We start from the raw sequence: 22,776 nt of genomic DNA on the forward strand, positions 1-22,776 counted from the left end.
ACACATCTCAGGAGGGATTTTGTCCCACTCCTCTTTGCAGATCTTCTCCAAGTCATTAAGGTTCGAGGCTGACGTTTGGCAACTCGAACCTTCAGCTCACTCCACAGATTTTCTATAGGATTAAGGTCTGGAGACTGGCTAGGCCACTCCAGGACCTTAATGTGCTTCTTCTTGAGCCACTCCTTTGTTGCGTTGGCTATGTGTTTTGGGTCATTGTCATGCTGGAATACCCATCCATGACCCATTTTCAATGCCCTGGCTGAGGGAAGGAGGTTTTCACCTAAGATTTGACGGTACATGGCCCCATCCATTGTCCCTTTGATGCGGTGAAGTTGTCCTGTCCCCTTAGCAGAAAAAGACCCCCAAAGCAAAATGTTTCCACCTCCATGTTTGACGGTGGAGATGGTGTTCTTGGGGTCATAGGCAGCATTCCTCCTCCTCCAAACACGGCGAGTTGAGTTGATGTCAATGTGCTCCATTTTGGTCTCATCTGACCACAACACTTTCACCAGTAGTCCTCTGAAACATTCAGATGTTCATTGGCAAACTTCAGACGGCCATGTATATGTATTCTTGAGCAGGGGGACCTTGCGGGCGCTGCAGGATTTCAGTCCTTCACAGCGTAGTGTGTTACCAATTGTTTTCTTGGTGACTATGGTCCCAGCTGCCTTGAGATCATTGACAAGATCCTCCCGTGTAGTTCTGGGCTGATTCCTCACCGTTCTCATGGTCATTGCAACTCCACGAGGTGAGATCTTGCATGGAGCCCCAGGCCGAGGGAGATTGACAGTTCTATTGTATTTCTTTCATTTGTGAAAAATTGCATCAAATGTTGTCACCTTCTCACCAAGCTGTTTGGCGATGGTCTTGTAGCCCATTCCAGCCTTGTGTAGGTCTACAATCTTGTCCCTGACATCCTTGGAGAGCTCATTGGTCTTGGCCATGGTGGAGAGTTTGGAATCTGATTGATTGATTGCTTCTGTGGACAGGTGTCTTTTTTACAGGTAACAAGCTACGATTAGGAGTACTCCCTTTAAGAGTGTGCTCCTAATCTCAGCTCGTTACCTGTATAAATGACACCTGGGAGCCTGAAATCTTTCTGATTGAGAGGGGGTCAAATCAGTCCACCCTGCCCCGAGTACACCCTGCCCCGAGTCCACCCTGCCCCCCTGCCCCGAGTCCACCCTGCCCCCAGTACACCCTGCCCCGAGCCCACCTCCCTCACTCTGCCTTGGGCCAAGGTTCCTTTATGCCTGACCTTCTCAGCTTTGGAGAGATACTACTAACCCCATAATACAGAGTTGGGCCTATTTAATAGGGCTTTGAGTTCCCTCTGTCGCCTCAATCTTCCTGTAACATTACCGTTGATTGGCTGTCTTTCCTCTGGCTGCTCAGTAATGCTGCTGTTGATTAGCTGGCTGTAGACCTGGGTCAGAGCAGAGGTGAACATATGGTCTGGTTTCCCTTATCCCAGTTCACTGCCTTAAAGCTAAGACTCTCAGCCCACACACTCAGGCCTGAGCCCAATCTATTAACCCATTGTTTTCCTTAGTCAGGTCTTTGCTGACTGAACCACAACAGGTGTATGCAACATGTCTGGCTGACTAGATATAGCTACAGTAGATGTGAGTCATCCAGGGTAGAGGATTGGAATCCACCTGTAGTCTCATGTACACCACTACTGTAGGGATGTCTCTCATCGTTTAACACCCTCTTGAGGATAAATACAGTACCAGTCAAAAGTTTGGACACAGATACTCATTCACGGTTTTTCTTTATTTTTACTATTTTCTACATTGTAGAATAATAGTGAAGACATCAACACTATGAAATAACACATGGAATCATGTACAGTCGTGGCCAAAATTTTGAGAATGGCACAAATATTACTTTCCACGAAGTTTGCTGCTTCAGTGTTTTTAGATATTTTTGTCAGATGTTAGTATGGAATACTGAAGTATAATTACAAGCATTTCATAAGTGTCAAAGGCTTTTATTGACAATTACATGAAGTTGATGCAAAGAGTCAATATTTGCAGTGTTGACCCTTCTTTTTCAAGACCTCTGCAATCCACCCTGGCATGCTGTCAATTAACTTCTGGGCCACATCCTGACTGATGGCATCCCATTCTTGCATAATCAATACTTGGAGTTTGTCAGAATTTGTGGGTTTTTGTTTGTCCACCCGCCTCTTGAGGATTGACCACAAGATCTCAATGGGATTAAGGTCTGTGGAGTTTCCTGACCATGGACCCAAAATATCGATGTTTTGTTCCCCGAGCCACTTAGTTATCACTTTTGCCTTATGGCAAGGTGCTCCATCATGCTGGAAAAGGCATTGTTCGTCACCAAACTGTTCCTTGATGGTTTGGAGAAGTTGCTCTCAGAGGATGTGTTGGTACCATTCTTTATCCATGGCTGTGTTCTTAGGCAAAATTGTGAGTGAGCACACTCCCTTGGCTGAGAATCAACCCCACACATGAATGATCTCAGGATGCTTTACTGTTGGCATGACACAGGACTGATGGTAGCGCTCACCTTGTCTTCTCCGGACAAGCTTTTTTTCCGGATGCCCCAAACAATCGGAAAGGGGATTCATCAGAGAAAATGACTTTACCCCAGTCCTCAGCAGTCCAATCCCTGTACCTTTTGCAGAATATCAGTCTGTCCCTGATGTTTTTCCTGGAGAGAAGTGGCTTCTTTGCTGCCCTTCTTGACACCAGGCCATCCTCCAAAAGTCTTCGCCTCACTGTGCGTGCAGATGCACTCACACCTGCCTGCTGCCATTCCTGAGCAAGCTCTGTACTGGTGGTGCCCCGATTCCGCAGCTGAATCAACTTTAGGAGACGGTCCTGGCGCTTGCTGGACTTTCTTGGGCGCCCTGAAGCCTTATTCACAACAATTGAACCACTCTCCATGAAGTTCTTGATGAGCCAATAAATGGTTTATTTAGGTGCAATCTTACTGGCAGCAATATTCTTGCCTGTGAAGCCCTTTTTGTGCAAAGCAATGATGACGGCACGTGTTTCCTTGCAGGTAACCATGTTTGACAGAGGAAGAACAATTATTCCAAGCAATACCCTCCTTTTGAAGCTTCCAGTCTGTTATTTGAACTCAATCAGCATGACAGAGTGATCTCCAGCCTTGTCCTCGTCAACACTCACACCTGTGTTAACGAGAGAGTCACTGACATGTCAGCTGGTCCTTTTGTGGCAGGGCTGAAATGCAGTGGAAATGTTTTTTTGGTGATTCAGTTCATTTGCATGGCAAAGAGGGACTTTGCAATTAATTGCAATTCATCTGATCACTCTTCATCACATTCTGGAGTATATGCAAATTGCCATCATACAGACTGAGGCAGCAGACTTTGTGAAAATTTATATTTGTGTCATTCTCAAAACTTTTGGCCACGACTGTAGTAACCAAGAAAGTGTTAAACAAATCAAAATGTATTTTATTTAAAAATTCTTCAAAGTAGCCGCCCTTTGCCTTGATGACAACTGCACACTCTTGGCATGTGTTATTTCATAGTTTGATGTCTTCACTACTATTATACAATGTAGAAAATAGTAAAAATGAGTAGGTGTGTCCAAACTTTTGACTGTGTGTGTGTGTGTGTGTGTGTGTGTGTGTGTGTGCGCGCACACACATATTTGAAGTCGGAAGTTTACATACACCATAGACAAATACATTTAAACTCAGTTTTTCACAATTCCTGACATTTTATCCTAGTAGAAATTATTCCCTGTCTTAGGTCAGTTAGGATCACCACTTTATTTGAAAAATGTGAAATGTTAGAATAATACTAGAATACTAGAGAGAATGATTGATTTATTTCAGCTTTTATACCTTTCATCACATTCCCAGTGAGTCAGAAGTTTACATACACTCAATTAGTATTTGGTAGCATTGCTTTTAAATTGTTTAACTTGGGTCAAATGTTTTGGGTAGCCTTCCACAAGCTTCCCACAATAAGTTGGGTGAATTTTGTCCCATTCCTTCTGACAGAGCTGGTGTAACTGAATCAGGTTTGTAGGCCTCCTTGCTCGCACACGCTTTTTCAGTTCTGCCGACATATTTTCTATAGGATTGAGGTCAGGTCTTTGTGATGGCCACTACAATACCTTGACTTTGTTGTCCTTAAGCCATTTTGCCACAACTTGGGAAGTATGCTTGGGGTCATTGTCCATTTGGAAGACCCATTTGTGACCAAGCTTTAACTTCCTGACTGATGTCTTGAGAAGTTGCTTCAATATATCCACGTAACTTTCCTTCCACATGACACCATCTATTTTGTGAAGTGCACCAGTCCCTCCTGCAGCAAAGCACCCCCACAATTTGATGCTGCCACCCCCGTGCTTCACGGTTGGGATGGTATTCTTCGGCTTGCAAGCATCCCCCTTTTTCCTCCAAATATAACGATGGTCATTATGGCCAAACGGTTCTAATTTTGTTTCATCAGACCAGAGGATATTTCTTCAAAAAGTACAATCTTTGTCCCAATGTCCACTTGCAAACCGTAGTCTGGCTTTTTTTATGGCGGTTTTGGAGCAGTGGCTTCTTCCTTGCTGAGCAGCCTTTCAGGTTATGTCGATATAGGACTCGTTTTACTGTGGATATAGATACTTTTGTACCCGTTTCCTGCAGCATCTTCACAAGGACTTTTGCTGCTGTTCTGGGATTGATTTGCACTTTTCGCACCAAAGTACGTTCATCTCTAGGAGACAGAACGCGTCTCCTTCCAGAGCGTTATGAGGGCTGCATGGTCCCATGGTGTTTGTACAGATGACCGTGGTACCTTCAGGTGTTTGGTAATTGCTCCCAAGGATGAACCAGACTTGTGGAGGTCTACAAAAATTTTTTCTGAGGTCTTGGCTGAATTCTTTTATTTTCCCATGATGTCAAGCAAATAGGCACTGAGTTTGAAGGTAGGCCTTGAAATACATCCACAGGTAGAACTCCAATTGACTCAAATGATGTCAATTAGCCTTTCAGAAGCTTCTAAAGCCATGACATAATTTTCTGGAATTTTCCAAGCTGTTTAAAGGCACAGTCAACTAAGTGTATGTAAACTTCTGACCCACTGGAACTGTGATATCGTGAATGATAAGTGAAATAATCTGTCTGTAAACAATTGTTGGAAAAATTACTTGTTGTCATGCACAAAGTAGATGTCCTAACCGACTTGCCAAAACTGTAGTTTGTTAACAATACATTTGTGGCGTGGTTGAAAAACGAGTTTTAATGACTCCAACCTAAGTGTATGTAAACTTCCGATTTCAAGTGTGTGTGTGTGTGTGTGTGTGTGTGTGTGTGTGTGTGAGATAAATAGATAAATAAATAAATACATATTTGGACAGTGATCAGTAGAAACGCATTAAGTAATCGTCCAATAAATTGCTGTAATATTTTTAGCTACTGCTAATTTTCAACACCATCCCCATGGGTTCTAAAAAAATAAGAAACAATTCAAAATCACATCAGTATCTTATCACAATTACATGTACAAAGAAATATTTCATTGTATAATTAGATGCACAAAGCAAATCTCATTCATATACAAAGTGTACAAAACATTATGAACACCTGCTCTTTCCATGACATAGACCAGGAATGGGCAACTTTCATGAGACCAATTCTACTTATTTTGGTTTACTGTCGAGTCCATATTAGGACGGTGTTCTTAATGTTTTGTACACTGTGTATACCCCTAATGTTTACAACTTGGATTCATGAACACAGTTGTAAGTATTGGCATTTTTGGATTGACACATGAAACTAGTTCAGTGCTTGTTTGTCTTCTGTTAATTAAAGCTGGAATCCTTCATTGGTGAAACTGCAATGTCTGTTTGGGGAAATTACAACAATGGGGAAATTACTGCAAACAACAAACCGTTTTTCCCCCATTAGGACAGCAGAATATGCATTGCAATTTATTTTACCACGCTACTGAATTCTCCTCTGTTTCATCAACAAAATGATCACTAAGGCGCTGGGGGTGAACAGTGGAGTTGTTTCCCCTAACGGGGATTCCATCTAAGTGTTTTTCTGACCTGTGCTCGACCAATAGCAGAGGTCTCTAGGAAGAATCAGATCTTCTGTGGCTTCTGCCCTGTTGTGTCATGGCAACATGACCCAGTTAATTTACCCCTCCCTCCCACTGACCTGTTATTACCCCACCGCAGAGGAACACCACTCATCAGATTATGATTATTTAGTTTGGTGGGCCGGTGACTGGGCCTTATGGGTGGGTACACACACACACACACACACACACACACCGCACCCTGTCTTACTAGCTCAATGATGACACTAATGAGCATGCCAACAGTCATCTCTAATCCTCTTTGTGTGTGTGTGTGTGTCATGGAGCACGTCACTCCAGGGCTGTATGGCAGTGAGGTGGACAGGATAGATTGTACCCATCATGGAGTCAGTGACACAGGCCTAATGTGACTCCTCATATGAAAGACCTCATGATATTTCTGAACGTTATAAAGATTTTTCTTTTTGACGGTGTGTCGCCGCTTAGAAACGGGACTCATTTGTCCCTGAAACATCAAATGTGTTTGAGCACCTAGTTGGTTTTGTTTTAGTCTCCGCTCATTTGAATGACTCCTCCTCTGCAGGTCATGACTGCCTCTAGGAGGGAACCTGTGGAGAACGACCGCACCTGTCCAAAACCCCGCCTGGGTCCTGCCCTGTTCCCCGGCCCCGGCCTCCACTATGAGTAAGTACCTATAACCCTTCACCATGCCCCTCAACAACACAGCCAGGGCTAGTGTAGGTCACTACCCTTTTCACACCATCTTGCCGGCCAGAACCGTACTGTGCTGGTGAGCACGGTTAAGCACTGTTCGGTTCGCTAGTGGGAAAAGTCATTTTTATCGGTGGTAGCTATTTGATGTACCATCCAGAAGGAGAGAAGCTGGAGAAAAGAGAAGTAGCTCTGAGCTGTGGTCCACAGCGCTCCACTACATGTGGCCTATGGATGCATCATGTGGAGAGGTGTTAAATGGGCTCAGTCTGTCTGCACCTCCTCCTTCCTGCTGCCTGTGGCTGAACCATATGGCAGAGAGGAGAGAGCCGCGTCCTCGCCTCGCCACGGCAATCACCCATCAATCAGCCCCGCAATGCATGATGGTAGCGGGATGCACACTCTGTTTGTGTGTGTGTGTGCGTGTGTGTGCCTGGGCCATCTTTGTCCATGGTGTTGAATCTGACAGTGTCTGAAGGGACATGCTGCATTCTATGGAAAAGTGAGCTGTGAATCACCGTGTCTGAGCTTCTGTTCACTTCTATGTTAAGATCACTTGGAGTGAGTCTTGGCTCAGAGTGCATGGGCACTAATTAAGAGCTTCGGGTGTGTGTTTTGCTGAGTGTGAATTAAGTTAGGAATGAAAAGGTGCGTCCACTCAGGACTAAAACTTTGTCCAACGTTATCTGGATATCTTCTTTAAAAGGGGACTTTTCCCATGGCTCTATATCAAGTCGAATTCCAGATTCAACAAAGCAAAAAATATTTAAGAGCATTTCAGATAGAATGTATTGCATAGAGCTGGCCTGATTGTCCAGTATGTCCACGTTCTACTATAATAGACATGTCTGTTCCATACAGTGTATTTCTATCTGCAGTGCTCTGAGTAGGCCAGGTCTCTGGCTGATGCTGAAGGGTTGCTAGTAGGTTACCGGGGCAACCCTGTGCATGTGAGGTGTTTACTGTAAGGTGATTGGATTAGCCAGATGCTGTGGAGGGGAGTGATAAGAGCTTGAACTCGACTACTGCCTTTTCCTCTGCACGCTCCGACGCTCATAAACATGCTGGGGAAGCATGGGACAGGGTGCACGTGGGACAGGGTGCACGTGGTCTGTGCTTATGGTCCACAAGGTGTCTGATTTTGAGTGATGGATGAAAATGTAATTGATAGTAACAGGCTAGAGACACCTGCCAGGAACGTGATGCTAAGCAGGTGTTTATAGCTTAGGACCGCTGCTCTGTGCTCTCACCCTGCAGGACTGGGCTGTTAGGGTTAGGAGAGGCTGTCGGGGTTAGGAGAGGCTGTCGGGGTTAGGAGAGGCTGTCGGGTTTAGGAGAGGCTGTCGGGTTTAGGAGAGGCTGTCGGGGTTAGGAGAGGCTGTCGGGGTTAGGAGAGGCTGTCGGGGTTAGGAGAGGCTGTCGGGGTTAGGAGAGGCTGTCGGGGTTAGGAGAGGCTGTCGGGGTTAGGAGAGGCTGTCGGGGTTAGGAGAGGCTGTCGGGGTTAGGAGAGGCTGTCGGGTTTAGGAGAGGCTGTCGGGTTTAGGAGAGGCTGTCGGGTTTAGGAGAGGCTGTCGGGGTTAGGAGAGGCTGTCGGGGTTAGGAGAGGCTGTCGGGGTTAGGAGAGGCTGTCGGGGTTAGGAGAGGCTGTCGGGGTTAGGAGAGGATTGGGTGGGAAACCACTCTTGGACCACACCTGGTGATTCCTCACCAAAGTAGCCCCAAAAAAAGACTGATTTTAAAAACAAATAATAATTATGAAATTTCACAGAGCAGCGGCTGTAAGTGTGTGTGTGTTTTGGAGGAAGGATTGTTGACATTAGTTTATTAAAGCAGTATTGAAGTTACCCAGGCCTCCTTTAAGACAACTTAGTGTTTCATCTGTAGGTGTTACAAAGTAAAAGTTGGTGCCATATGATGCTTTGCCGCTTGCTCTGTGATATGAATAGTACTTTGATTTTAATAACACATTTCTTACATTTGACTATTGAAAAATATAAACATGATTATAGAAAATATACACATTTTTCTTTATATTGTTTTACATAATATACTGCTCAAAAAAATGAAGGGAACACTTAAACAACACATCCTAAATCTGAATGAAAGAAATAATCTTATTAAATACTTTTTTCTTTACATAGTTGAATGTGCTGACAACAAAATCACACAAAAATAATTAATGGAAATCCAATTTATCAACCCATGGAGGTCTGGATTTGGAGTCACACTCAAAATTCAAGTGGAAAACCACACTACAGGCTGATCCAACTTTGATGTAATGTCCTTAAAACAAGTCAAAATGAGGCTCAGTAGTGTGTGTGGCCTCCACGTGCCTGTATGACCTCCCTGCAACACCTGGGCATGCTCCTGATGAGGTGACGGATGGTCTCCTGAGGGATCTCCTCCCAGACCTCGACTAAAGCATCCGCCAACTCCTGGACAGTCTGTGGTGCAACGTGGCGTTGGTGGATGGAGCGAGACATGATGTCCCAGATGTGCTCAATTGGATTCAGGTCTGGGGAACGGGCGGGCCAGTCCATAGCATCAATGCCTTCCTCTTGCAGGAACTGCTGACACACTCCAGCCACATGAGGTCTAGCATTGTCTTGCATTAGGAGGAACCCAGAGCCAACCGCACCAGCCTATGGTCTCACAAGGGGTCTGAGGATCTCATCTCGGTACCTAATGGCAGTCAGGCTACCTCTGGCGAGCACATGGAGGGCTGTGCGGCCCCCCAAAGAAATGCCACCCTACACCATGACTGACCCACCGCCAAACCGGTCATGCTGGAGGATGTTGCAGGCAGCAGAACGTTCTCCACGGCGTCTCCAGACTCTGTCACGTCTGTCACGTGCTCAGTGTGAACCTGCTTTCATCTGTGAAGAGCACAGATGAATTTGCCAATCTTGGTGTTCTCTGGCAAATGCCAAACGTCCTGCACGGTGTTGGGCTGTAAGCACAACCCCCACCTGTGGACGTTGGGCCCTCATACCACCCTCATGGAGTCTGTTTCTGACGGTTTGAGCAGACACATGCACATTTGTGGCCTGCTGGAGGTCATTTTGCAGGGCTCTAGCAGTGCTTCTCCTGCTCCTCCTTGCACAAAGGCGGAGGTAGCGGTCCTTACGGCCTCCTCCACGTCTCCTGATGTACTGGCCTGTCTCCTGGTAGCGCCTCCATGCTCTGGACACTACGCTGACAGACACAGCAAACCTTCTTGCCACAGCTCGCATTGACGTGCCATCCTGGATGAGCTGCACTACCTGAGCCACTTGTGTGGGTTGTGGACTCCGTCTCATGCTACCACTAGAGTGAAAGCACCGCCAGCATTCAAAAGTGACCAAAACATCAGCCAGGAAGCATAGGAACTGAGAAGTGGTCTGTGGTCACCACCTGCAGAACCACTCCTTTATTGGGGGTGTCTTGCTAATTGCCTATAATTTCCACCTGTTGTCTATTCCATTTGCGCAACAGCATGTGAAATTTATTGTCAATCAGTGTTGCTTCCTAAGTGGACAGTTTGATTTCACAGAAGTGTGATTGACTTGGAGTTACATTGTGTTGTTTAAGTGTTCCCTTTATTTTTTTGAGCAGTGTATATTCTACAGCCATATCAAAGTTCCAGAGTGTGTATGTCAGTAGTGTATCAGAAAAGTGTGTGTGTGTGTCTCTGTTCTGTGCTCAGGCCCAGCGTAGCCTATCACCAAGTCCCCACTTTTCCTGCTCTGATAAATGCTGCAAGGCCTTTCCAGCTTTGATCCCTTACTTCAGTCAGAACACAAATAGCACAGCTACAGAGTCAGTCAGGCTGCACCAAAACAACAACCCCTAACCTACCCCTAACCTACCCCTAACCTACCCCTAACATTACACCCTGTTGTAACCCCACAGGAAGCTGATGGTACGGTCATGTGTTGTACTCTGGGACCCCAATGTGCTTTGTTTTATCCTTTGTTATTATTTATCTGTGCCTCTGGTAAATTCAGTCAGTGATTGTGCCCTCTCGTTGATATCCCTAGCTAATTACCCTAATTAGCCTCCACCTGCCCGTTAGCCTGTAGGATGGGGAGATGAGGGGGGGGGGTTGCTCTCTCTTAATGAGTCTGTTAATGAGCGACGGTCGATGGAGGATGACTTGTTCTGGATGGAGTCATTTCTTGTGCATTTGGAAAGGAAGAGTGGAGAGGACCCGCCCCCCCTGTCTCTGCCCGCCCCCCCTCTCTGTCTCTGCCCCCCCCCTCTGTCTCTGCCCCCCCTCTCTGTCTCTGCCCGCCCCCCCTCTGTCTCTGCCCGCCCGCCCCCCCTCTGTCTCTGCCCGCCCCCCTCTCTGTCTCTGCCCGCCCCCCTCTCTGTCTCTGCCCGCCCCCCCTCTCTGTCTCTGCCCGCCCCCCTCTCTGTCTCTGCCCCCCCCTCTCTCTGTCTCTGCCCCCCCCTCTCTCTGTCTCTGCCCCCCCTCTCTCTCTGTCTCTGCCCCCCCTCTCTCTGTCTCTGCCCCCCCTCTCTCTCTGTCTCTGCCCCCCTCTCTCTCTGTCTCTGCCCCCCCTCTCTCTGTCTCTGCCCCCCCTCTCTCTGTCTCTGCCCCCCCTCTCTCTCTGTCTCTGCCCCCCCCTCTCTCTGTCTCTGCCCCCCTCTCTCTGTCTCTGCCCCCCCTCTCTCTGTCTCTGCCCCCCCTCTCTCTGTCTCTGCCCCCCCTCTCTGTCTCTGCCCCCCTCTCTGTCTCTGCCCCCCCTCTCTGTCTCTGCCCCCCCCTCTCTGTCTCTGCCCCCCCTCTCTGTCTCTGCCCCCCCTCTCTGTCTCTGCCCGCCCCCCTCTCTGTCTCTGCCCGCCCCCCTCTCTGTCTCTGCCCGCCCCCCTCTCTGTCTCTGCCCGCCCCCCCTCTCTGTCTCTGCCCGCCCCCCCTCTCTGTCTCTGCCCGCCCCCCTCTCTGTCTCTGCCCGCCCCCCTCTCTGTCTCTGCCCGCCCCCCCTCGCTGTCTCTGCCCCCCCTCTCTGTCTCTGCCCGCCCCCTCTGCCCGCCCCCCCTCTCTGTCTCTGCCCGCCCGCCCCCCTCTCTGTCTCTGCCCGCCCCCCTCTCTGTCTCTGCCCCCCCTCTCTGTCTCTGCCCCCTCTCTCTCTGTCTCTGCCCCCCCTCTCTGTCTCTGCCCCCCCTCTCTGTCTCTGCCCCCCCTCTCTGTCTCTGCCCCCCCCTCTCTGTCTCTGCCCCCCCCCTCTCTGTCTCTGCCCGCCCCCCTCTCTGTCTCTGCCCGCCCCCCTCTCTGTCTCTGCCCCCCCCTCTCTGTCTCTGCCCGCCCCCCCTCTCTGTCTCTGCCCGCCCCCCTCTCTGTCTCTGCCCGCCCCCCTCTCTGTCTCTGCCCGCCCCCCTCTCTGTCTCTGCCCGCCCCCCTCTCTGTCTCTGCCCCCCCCTCTGTCTCTGCCCCCCTCTCTGTCTCTGCCCGCCCCCCTCTGTCTCTGCCCGCCCGCCGCCCCTCTCTGTCTCTGCCCGCCCGCCCCCCCTCTCTGTCTCTGCCCGCCCGCCCCCCTCTCTGTCTCTGCCCGCCCGCCCCTCTCTGTCTCTGCCCGCCCCCCCTCTCTGTCTCTGCCCGCCCCCCTCTCTGTCTCTGCCCCCCCTCTCGCTCTCTGTCTCTGCCCCCCCTCGGTCTCTGCCCCCCCCCCTCTCTCTCGGTCTCTGCCCCCCCTCTCGGTCTCCAACCCCTGGTTCTGTCTCTTGGTGTAGGGCCAGGCCTGCTAACATTCCTCTGTCTCTTGGTGTAGGGCCAGGCCTGCTAACATTCCTCTGTCTCTTGGTGTAGGGCCAGGCCTGCTAACATCCCTCTGTCTCTTGGTGTAGGGCACAATGTCACAGGGATAATTACTAGAGAGAGAAGTATTTGTCTGAGGGACAAAGCTCATTTGTGTGGTACAGGCTGGACTAGTTAATCCATCACACACTGCCCCACGTGGGCTGTGTCCTGAACAAGTTGAGACGTTTTGAGTATGGGAGAGTCCCCATAGCTGTTAGTACATTATTTAGCTTATTTCTACAACATGTAAATGATTTATCTCACGTTGACGGTGTCACCTCTAACAGGCAGGACAGTTTGTAGTAGCTATAGATGGGTTGGCATGACAACGGCGCGCACGCTTCAGTGGGGTGTTGTGATTCTGGATGGCCAGTTGGCGAGCAACAATGACAAGCTGCCGCCATGTGGGGAATCGTAGATGGCGCGTTTCATCTTGTTATTGATACCATGTCTTGAGGTATTTTGACTGATGTCAGTGTTATTATGGCTACGTTTCGCTAGCTGGCTAACCAACAACTGTAACGATGTATTCCAGAGACAAGTGCTCGTTGTGCGAATGTATTTGTTTTCAATAAACATTGGAGATGAAATATAGTTTACAGGTTGTCAACGTTCTAGGCCAACCCCGTCTGTTTTGGTTTTGTTGCTAAACAACCAACCCGTCTATAAGCTGAGCAACCGGCTGCTGTGGGTTATAGCTGCGACGGTATAGAGGTAGTAGTGTTGCTGTATCGCTTGTCCATTGCTGCAGTGCAGTATTCAACTAGTGTTATGTTTTGGGCTTTAGCACAGTAGTGTTTATGTCCTCTCCCATATCCTCTGATCTCAGTTCCTCCTGTAGAGCTGTAATCTCAGTTCTGTTTTCACAATGGAACCAAGTCTCCCACTAGACTGACCTGGCTTCCTGTTTCTCTCTCTTTCTCTTTGCCTCTCTCTGCTTTTCTCTGTCGATGATGATGGTATGATGGCTGTTCTCCTAGGGCTGTGGTGTGTGTCGTTGAGGGGAACAGGAAGGAAGCCTCACAGGATTGTGATTACATCCAGCAGTAAACACAGCAGGAAGAGGAGATGGATCCGCTGAGCTATCCTCAGGGCATCTCACCAGCAGGGCAGGGAAACACTCTGGGCTAGGCACACTCACTCAGTCACATATGTACAGTACATATGTACAGTACACACTTACATACATACATACATACATACGTACGTACAGTACACACTTACATATATACATACCTACATACATACATACGTACAGTACACACTTACATACATGCATACGTACGTACAGTACACACTTACTGACATACATACATACATACATGCATACATACTGACACACACACGCATACGTACGTACGTACGTACAGTGCATACGTACGTACGTACAGTGCATACATACGTACGTACAGTGCATACATACGTACGTACAGTGCATACATACGTACGTACAGTGCATACATACGTACGTACGTACGTACGTACGTACGTACAGTACACACTTACGTACATACGTACAGTACACACTTACGTACATACGTACAGTACACACTTACGTACATACGTACAGTACACACTTACATACATACATACGTACATGCGTACAGTACACACACACATACATACGTACATGCGTACAGTACACACATGCATACATGCATACATACGTACATATGTACAGTACACACACACGTACATACGTACAGTACACACGTACGTACGTACATACGTACAGTACACACATACACACGTACGTACATACGTACAGTACACACATACATACGTACATACGTACAGTACACACATACATACATACGTACAGTACACACATACATACGTACATACATACGTACAGTACACACATACATACGTACATACATACGTACAGTACACACATACATACATACGTACATACATACGTACAGTACACACTTACTGACATACATGCATACATACATACTGACACACACACGCATACGTACAGTACACACTGACTGACAGACAGAAGCCCAATCTCTCACGCGAACGTACTTGCACGTGCATGCACTCAACTATACTTGTGAGGACTTTTTGGGGACCAACCAATTCATTCCCATTCAATATCCTATTTTCCCTAAACCTAACCCCTAAACCCTAACCCCTAAACCCTAACCCCTAAACCTAACCCCTAAGTCTAAAATAGCCTTTTTACAAGTGAGGACCGGCAAAATGTCCTTTCTTCCCTGAATTTTAGTTGGTTTACTATTCTTGTGAGAACTTAGTTCTGGTACTCACAAGTATAGTAAAACATTTATACACACACACACACACTTACTGACAGACGTTTTCATAGAATTAGAGTCAATTCTATTACCACTTAGCATTTCTCACTCTCCTCTCTCTACTCACACACTCACTCACTCACTCACTCACTCACTCACTCACTCACTCACTCACTCACTCACTCACTCACTCACAGAGAGTAATTGTGGTGACCTCTCTACTACCATAAGGCTGGTTGTTGGCCTATCATGGGCGTTGTATTCTGCATGTTGCCATGGGGATCTCTACCCTGGCACCCCACTGCTCCTCACAAAGTTGGACCTCTCAGTAGTTAATGTGTTGGAGTTGAGTTCAGACGGATTGGGTCATGCACTATGTATAGAACCAAGACAGGCTGGGCCTTTATTCACATGTTTATTCCACTCTCTCAGGACACGGCCCTAAGGGTACCATATTCCCTATGTAGTACACTGCTTTTGACCAGAGCCCCATGTGTTCAAACATCTATAACTGACGGCTTCGTGTTTTGCATTGAAAGCCTCATATAAACAACGTGGCTGTTCAAACGAAAGCGGTGCGGTATCGTCTTGCTTCTACCCGCGGTTTATGAATGGGGCTCGTAAATCTACACCTCAGGACATACACTCACACACTCTTGTGGTGTACATTTGTGTAATTGTGATGAGGTGAATGCATATCACACACAGGCGAGCTGTAGAACACACGGCCTACACTGCAGAATACGCTGCACGCTCATAAATAGCTGGTACTCAGGGAGTGGCGAGGACACTACGCACCTTAACCAATGAGAAACCACCCTACCGCACCCTGTGACAAATGACCAAACCATTCACACCTGGTGACCAATACCACCTCCACTGACCAATGGCAAGCTGACCTCACCCCTATGATCAATAACAAATGACACACCCACCCTACTGAGCATTGAGTAACCACACCCCCTCTGGCAACCGGTGTGCAGCCCGTCACCCGATGACGAACGACGCGCATCGTATGAACGGCTGGCTGACCGCGAGCGTGCCTGAGCATCGTTTATAAACTCCCACGCTCGTGGTCCCGCAGTTTTGGTTTGCGTGTGTCGTTCCTCTTCCCCCTACAGCAGGACTACACATCATGTTCACCTCCACCTCTAGTGCTCTTCTGTTTTAGCAGCTGCTGATTTTACTGCTGGCTTGTAAACAACTCCACCCTCCTAACACACACACACACACACACACACACACACACACACACACACACCTGTTTGCTCAGCTCTCCCCATAGAGAGCCTTTATGGCTCTCTGAATCTCTCACCATCCTGTAAAAGGCTACAGCAGATGATGTGGACATGCCGTGATGTATAGGTCACTCTGGCTACAGAGGGTAGGGTGAAGGACAGACTGGGCTTGCCAGAGGGAAAGTATGGGGTTAGGGGGAGGGACAGGTGTAGGCATGAGGGGTGAGGCCAGGTTTGGGATGATGAGCAGACTTTGGTGAGGCAGAGGCCTGGTTTGGGATGATGAGCAGACTTTGGTGAGGCAGAGGCCAGGTTTGGGATGATGAGCAGACTTTGGTGAGGCAGAGGCCAGGTTTGGGATGATGAGCAGACTTTGGTGAGGCAGAGGCCAGGTTTGGGATGATGAGCAGACTTTGGTGAGGCAGAGGCCTGGTTTGGGATGATGAGCAGACTTTGGTGAGGCAGAGGCCTGGTTTGGGATGATGAGCAGACTTTGGTGAGGCAGAGGCCTGGTTTGGGATGATGAGCAGACTTTGGTGAGGCAGAGGCCTGGTTTGGGATGATGAGCAGACTTTGGTGAGGCAGAGGCCTGGTTTGGGATGATGAGCAGACTTTGGTGAGTCCAGGTTTGGGATGATGAGCAGACTTTGGTGAGTCCAGGTTTGGGATGATGAGCAGACTTTGGTGAGGCCAGGTTTGGGATGATGAGCAGACTTTGGTGAGGCAGAGGCCAGGTTTGGGATGATGAGCAGACTTTGGTGAGGCAGAGGCCTGGTTTGGGATGATGAGCAGACTTTGGTGAGGCAGAGGCCTGGTTTGGGATGATGAGCAGACTTTGGTGAGTCCAGGTTTGGGATGATGAGCAGACTTTGGTGAGGCAGAGGCCAGGTTTGGGATGATGAGCAGACTTTGGTGAGGCAGAGGCCAGGTTTGGGATGATGAGCAGACTTTGGTGAGGCAGAGGCCAGGTTTGGGATGATGAGCAGACTTTGGTGAGGCAGAGGCCAGGTTTGGGATGATGAGCAGACTTTGGTGAGGCAGAGGCCTGGTTTGGGGTGATGAGCAGACTTTGGTGAGGCAGAGGCCTGGTTTGGGTGAGGACTGAGAGTGAACGTGTTCAGAGATGAGGAAAGGTCAGATGTCATTGTAGAGTTTGGAGACTCGAAGCAGTGTGGGCATGCAGCAGGACAGTACAGTCAGTGGAATAATAGCAGTCTTTTGATTGGTTAGAAAGTTAAACCCCGAGAGCAGGAAGTGACATGGTGCAAACAGGAAGTGTGAGGGAGCCCAGTGGTGTTTTTCCAGTCTGTCCGTCCCCCCGTGTTCCATTCCCTCTCTCCCTGTGGCACGGAGCCAGAACAGAGGAAAGAGGAAGGAAAGGGAGGGATGGGGAAGGGACTGGGATTTATCATGTTGCTTTGACCTGTCATACCCTGTCAGATCAGTGTTCATGGAAGAAAGGAGATGAGTAATGGAAGCTGGTTTAGTTCAGAATACAACACACTGTTAGTGTAAAGTTCCTGTACTTCTTACTGGCCTTCTACAGTGTGTTCCTACCAGTCCACGCTAGTGGGTGTTTTCAGCGTTTTGTCACGTTGATTTGTTTGTGCATTAGCCCTTTTGTCAGCTAGCTCGTCCTGGAGTGAACCTGCTGGGGGGAGAGAGAGAGGGAGTCTAGCCACAATCAAAGAGCTGTATTCATGTTGTGACTGCTAACATTGGAGATGTCTCTGGACTGATTTCAGTGAGTGAAAATGAGCCTGTGCAAACCTCTACTCTCTCTTTCTCTCTTTCTCTATCAGTCTATTGCCATTTCTTATTTCATTTTCTCCTACCTTGCTCGCTCGTCTATCTTTCTCCCCATTTCTCATTCTCAATTTTCTCCCTTTCATCCCTCCCTCGTCTCTGGAGACACTTTCTGGTATCTTCACCTCTGGACTGTGTTCCATCTCCAGTTCCTTCTAGCCTTTGCTGATTCACAGATTGAGGACTGTTGACAGGCTGAACTCCATCTTCCTCCTAGATTGAAGGGCTGATGTTTCCCCAGCTTAGAAGGACTTATCTGTCATTTTCCAGTCAGGCAGGTGTTAACAGAGCGCCGTGGAGGGCCCATTGATTTGATGTGTGTGTATAACTGGCCCTCTTATGACCAGGGCTGAGGGGCCGTCGGAGAGAGGGGAGACTGTCCATATACGCCTTTGTATGTTTCCTCCATCGACTGGTATCAATCCATACTCAGCTGGGTCGTCTTTTCCTCTCTTGCTTTGCACTCCTTTGGTCAGTACAGATGTAAACACACACACACACACACACACACACACACACACACACACACACCCTTTATTTCCCTTGGTTATCTTCCTTCAAGTCAGATCATATTGAGACAGCATATGACACAGGAACTATAGAAGATGGGGAAACCAGCCAGACTTGATAATAAACGCTGAAGTCTGCTACACTGTTTTGTATCGGTGTATGTTTGTCCAGGGGACTTTCTCTGTGATGGGCCCCACACTCCTAGTATATCAGGGCCACCGACAGATAGCGACAGTGCACTATAGTGTTGGGCCATAGCGACAGTGCTCTATGGTGTTGGGGCATAGCGACAGTGCTCTATGGTGTTGGGGCATAGCGACAGTGCTCTATGGTGTTGGGGCATAGCGACAGTGCTCTATGGTGTTGGGGCATAGCAACAGCAGCATAGTGTTGGGGCATAGCAACAGTGCTCTATAGTGTTGGGGCAGAGCGACAGTGCTCTATAGTGTTGGGGCATAGCGACAGTGCTCTATGGTGTTGGGGCAGAGCGACAGTGCTCTATAGTGTTGGGGCAGAGCAACAGCAGCATAGTGTTTTCCATAGCGACAGTGCTCTATGGTGTTGGGGCATAGCGACAGTGCTCTATGGTGTTGGGGCATAGCGACAGTGCTCTATGGTGTTGGGACATAGCGACAGTGCTCTTTGGTGTTGGGACATAGCGACAGTGCACTATGGTGTTGGGCCATAGCGACAGTGCTCTATGGTGTTGGGCCATAGCGACAGTGCTCTATGGTGTTGGGCCATAGCGACAGTGCACTATGGTGTTGGGCCATAGCGACAGTGCACTATGGTGTTGGGCCATAGCGACAGTGCACTATGGTGTTGGGGCAGAGCGACAGTGCTCTATGGTGTTGGGGCAGAGCGACAGTGCACTATGGTGTTGGGCCATAGCGACAGTGCTCTATGGTGTTGGGGCAGAGCGACAGTGCTCTATGATGTTGGGGCAGAGCGACAGTGCTCTATGGTGTTGGGGCAGAGCGACAGTGCTCTATAATGTTGGGCCCTATAACTCAATGCCTTAAGAGGGCTACACACACACACTTTCATTGCCTCAAGCGGCGCAGACACACAAACTCTTGCACGGCTTTGTTTGTTGTGCGTGCATAGTTAAATAAGCGTGTGTGGTGTGTGTGTGTGTGTCTTCCTCTTCGTGGGGAAATGTCATTAGGATAAAGAATGACACTGTGGTTGCCTCATTACAGCTTGCAGTGCAGACTGCACACAGTCCTTGGGTTGAGACACGGGGGACTGCAGGGTGTGTGTGCCTGCATGCCTCCCCTCTGTGTGTGTACATGTGTGTTTGTGTGCAAGTTCCCAGCTTTTGTGCATGTATGAGTCATCTCTTTACAAGGTCAATGAAATGATAAAGTGTATGATCTTCTGTAACTGAATGGCATCACGTTATATTGCCATGGTTTTCTCCTGCAGAGGGTGAAAAGCATTCATACCTGAGATAATAACTTATGGAGAATACATAACAGGAAGGAAAAGAAGTAAAGTACTTCTGATGCAGTGAAAATAAAAACATTGAATAAAACATTGAATAATGAAGTAAGCCTTATGCGACATCATTATATTTTTGTTTGCCTGAATTGGCAGGTTTAACCTGTTGGGGATAGGGGGCAGTATTTGCACGGCTGGATAAAAAAACGTACCCAATTTAATCTGGTTACTACTCCTGCCCAGTAACTAGAATATGCATATAATTATTGGCTTTGGATAGAAAACACCCTAAAGTTTCTAAAACTGTTTGAATGGTGTCTGTGAGTATAACAGAACTCATATGGCAGGCAAAAACCTGAGAAGATTATGTACAGGAAGTGCCCTCTCTGACCATTCCTTGGGCTTCTTGGCTCTGTTTATTGAAAATTTAGGACCTTTGCTGTAACGTGACACTTCCTACGGCTCCCATAGGCTCTCAGAACCCGGGAAAAAGCTGAATGATGTAATTCCAGCCCCAGGCTGAAAAACTTTAGCGCCTTTGCTAAGTGGTCTATCAGAGGACCATCAGACTGAGGCTCGTGCACGAGGGGATCCCATGTTTTTATTTTCTCTCTCTTTGAACGTAAACACGCTTTCCCGGTCGGAATATTATCGCTTTTTTACGAGAAAAATTGCATAAAAATTGATTTTAAACAGCGGTTGACATGCTTCGAAGTACGGTAATGGAATATTTAGAATTTTCTTGTCACGAAACGCATCGTGCGCGTCACCCTTCTTTACCCTTTCAGATAGTGTCTTGAACGCACGAACAAAACGCCGCTATTTGGATATAACTATGGATTATTTTGAACCAAACCAACATTTGTTATTGAAGTAGAAGTCCTGGGAGACGGTGGGGAGACGGAGGAAAACGGGGAGACATGTGGAACGGGGAGACGGAGGGTAAGACGGAGGAAAACGGGGAGACGGAGGAAAAGGGATACACGGGGAGACGGTGGGAAACGGGGAGATGGAGGAAAACGGGGAGACGGTGGGGAGACGGTGGGGAGACGGAGGAAAACGGGGAGACGGTGGGGAGACGGAGGAAAACGGGGAGACGGTGGGGAGACGGAGGAAAACGGGGAGACGGTGGGGAGACGGAGGAAAACGGGGAGACGGTGGGGAGACGGAGGAAAACGGGAGACGGTGGGGGAGACGGAGGAAAACGGGAGACGGTGGGGAGACGGAGGAAAACGGGAGACGGTGGGGAGACGGAGGAAAACGGGGAGACGGTGGGGAGACGGAGGAAAACGGGGAGACGGGGGGGAGACGGAGGAAAACGGGGAGACGGTGGGGAGACGGAGACGGAGGAAAACGGGGAGACATGGGGAACGGGGAGACGGAGGGTGAAACAGAGGAAAACTGGGAGACACGGAGATGGAGGGAAACGGGGAGACGGAGGAAAACGAGATACACGGGGAGACGGTGGGGAGACGGAGGAAAACGGGGAGACGGTGGGGAGACGGAGGAAAACGGGGAGACGGTGGGGAGACGGAGGAAAACGGGGAGACGGTGGGGAGACGGAGGAAAACGGGGAGACGGTGGGGAGACGGGGAGACGGAGAGAGACGGAGGGAAACGGGGAGCCGGTGGGGGAGACGGAGGAAAACGGGGAGACATGGGGAGACGGTGGGGAGACGGAGGAAAACGGGGAGACGGTGGGAGAGACGGAGGAAAACGGGGAGACGGTGGGGAGACGGAGGAAAACGGGGAGACGGTGGGGAGACGGTGGGGAGACGGAGGAAAACGGGGGAGACGGTGGGAGAGACGGAGGAAAACGGGGAGACGGTGGGGAGACGGAGGAAAACGGGGAGACGGTGGGGAGACGGAGGAAAACGGGGAGACGGTGGGGAGACGGAGGAAAACGGGGAGACGGTGGGGAGATGGAGGAAAACGGTGAGACGGTGGGGAGACGGAGGAAAACGGGGAGACATGGGGAACGGGGAGACGGAGGGTGAAACGGAGGAAAACTGGGAGACACGGAGATGGAGGGAAACGGGGAGACGGAGGAAAACGGGATACACGGGGAGATGGAGGAAAACGGGGAGACGGTGGGGAGACGGAGGAAAACGGGGAGACGGAGGGAAACGGGGAGACGGTGGGGAGACGGAGGAAAACGGGGAGACGGTGGGGAGACGGGGAGACGGAGAGAGACGGAGGGAAACGGGGAGCCGGTGGGGAGACGGAGGAAAACGGGGAGACATGGGGAGACGGTGGGGAGACGGAGGAAAACGGGGAGACGGTGGGGAGACGGAGGAAAACGGGAGACGGTGGGGAGACGGAGGAAAACGGGGAGACGGAGGGAAACGGGGAGACGGAGAGAGACGGAGGGAAACGGGGAGCCGGTGGGGGAGACGGAGGAAAACGGGGAGACATGGGGAGACGGAGGGGAACGGGGAGACTGAGGGTGAGACGGAGGAAAACGGGGAGAGACGGAACGGAGGGAAACGGGGAGATGGATGAAAACGGGGAGACGGTGGGGGAGATGGAGGAAAACAGGGAGACATGGGGAGACGGAGGGTGAGATGGAGGAAAACGGGGAGACACAGAGACGGAGGGAAACGGGGAGACTGAGGAAAACGGGAGACGGAGGGAAACGGGGAGAGGGAGGAAAACGGGATACACGGGGAGACGGTGGGAAATGGGGAGATGGAGCAAAACGGGGAGACGGTGGGGAGACGGAGGAAAACAGGGAGACGGGGAACGGGAAGACAGAGGGTGAGACGGTGGGGAGATGGACGGGGAGACGGAGGAAAACGGGATACACGGGGAGAAGGAGGGAAACGGGGAGACGGAGGGAGACGGAGGGAAACGTGGAGTCGGAGGAAAACGGGGAGACGGACGGGGAGACGGACGGGGAGACGGAGGAATACGGGGAGACGGAGGGAAACGGGGAGACGGAGGATGAGACGGAGGAAAACGGGGAGACGGTGGGGGAGACGGA

The 22,776-nt window shown here is 49.6% G+C and overlaps 1 protein-coding gene across 2 annotated transcripts in view; it reads left to right on the plus strand.

Moving 5' to 3' along the window:
• The window catches only part of LOC106576214 (USP6 N-terminal-like protein), a 91,149-nt gene that overhangs the window by 15,621 nt on the left and 52,752 nt on the right, over nt 1-22,776 (plus strand). For both annotated transcript variants that reach the window (XM_014153223.2, XM_045699862.1), the window contains exon 2: nt 6,630-6,730. In XM_014153223.2, the coding sequence (XP_014008698.1) occupies nt 6,727-6,730 (4 nt within the window). In that variant the 5' untranslated portion in view covers nt 6,630-6,726. The remainder of the gene's footprint in view (nt 1-6,629; nt 6,731-22,776) is intronic.

This window comes from Salmo salar, chromosome ssa17 (genome assembly GCF_905237065.1).
Source record: "Salmo salar chromosome ssa17, Ssal_v3.1, whole genome shotgun sequence".
NCBI classification, from domain to species: Eukaryota; Metazoa; Chordata; class Actinopteri; order Salmoniformes; family Salmonidae; genus Salmo; species Salmo salar.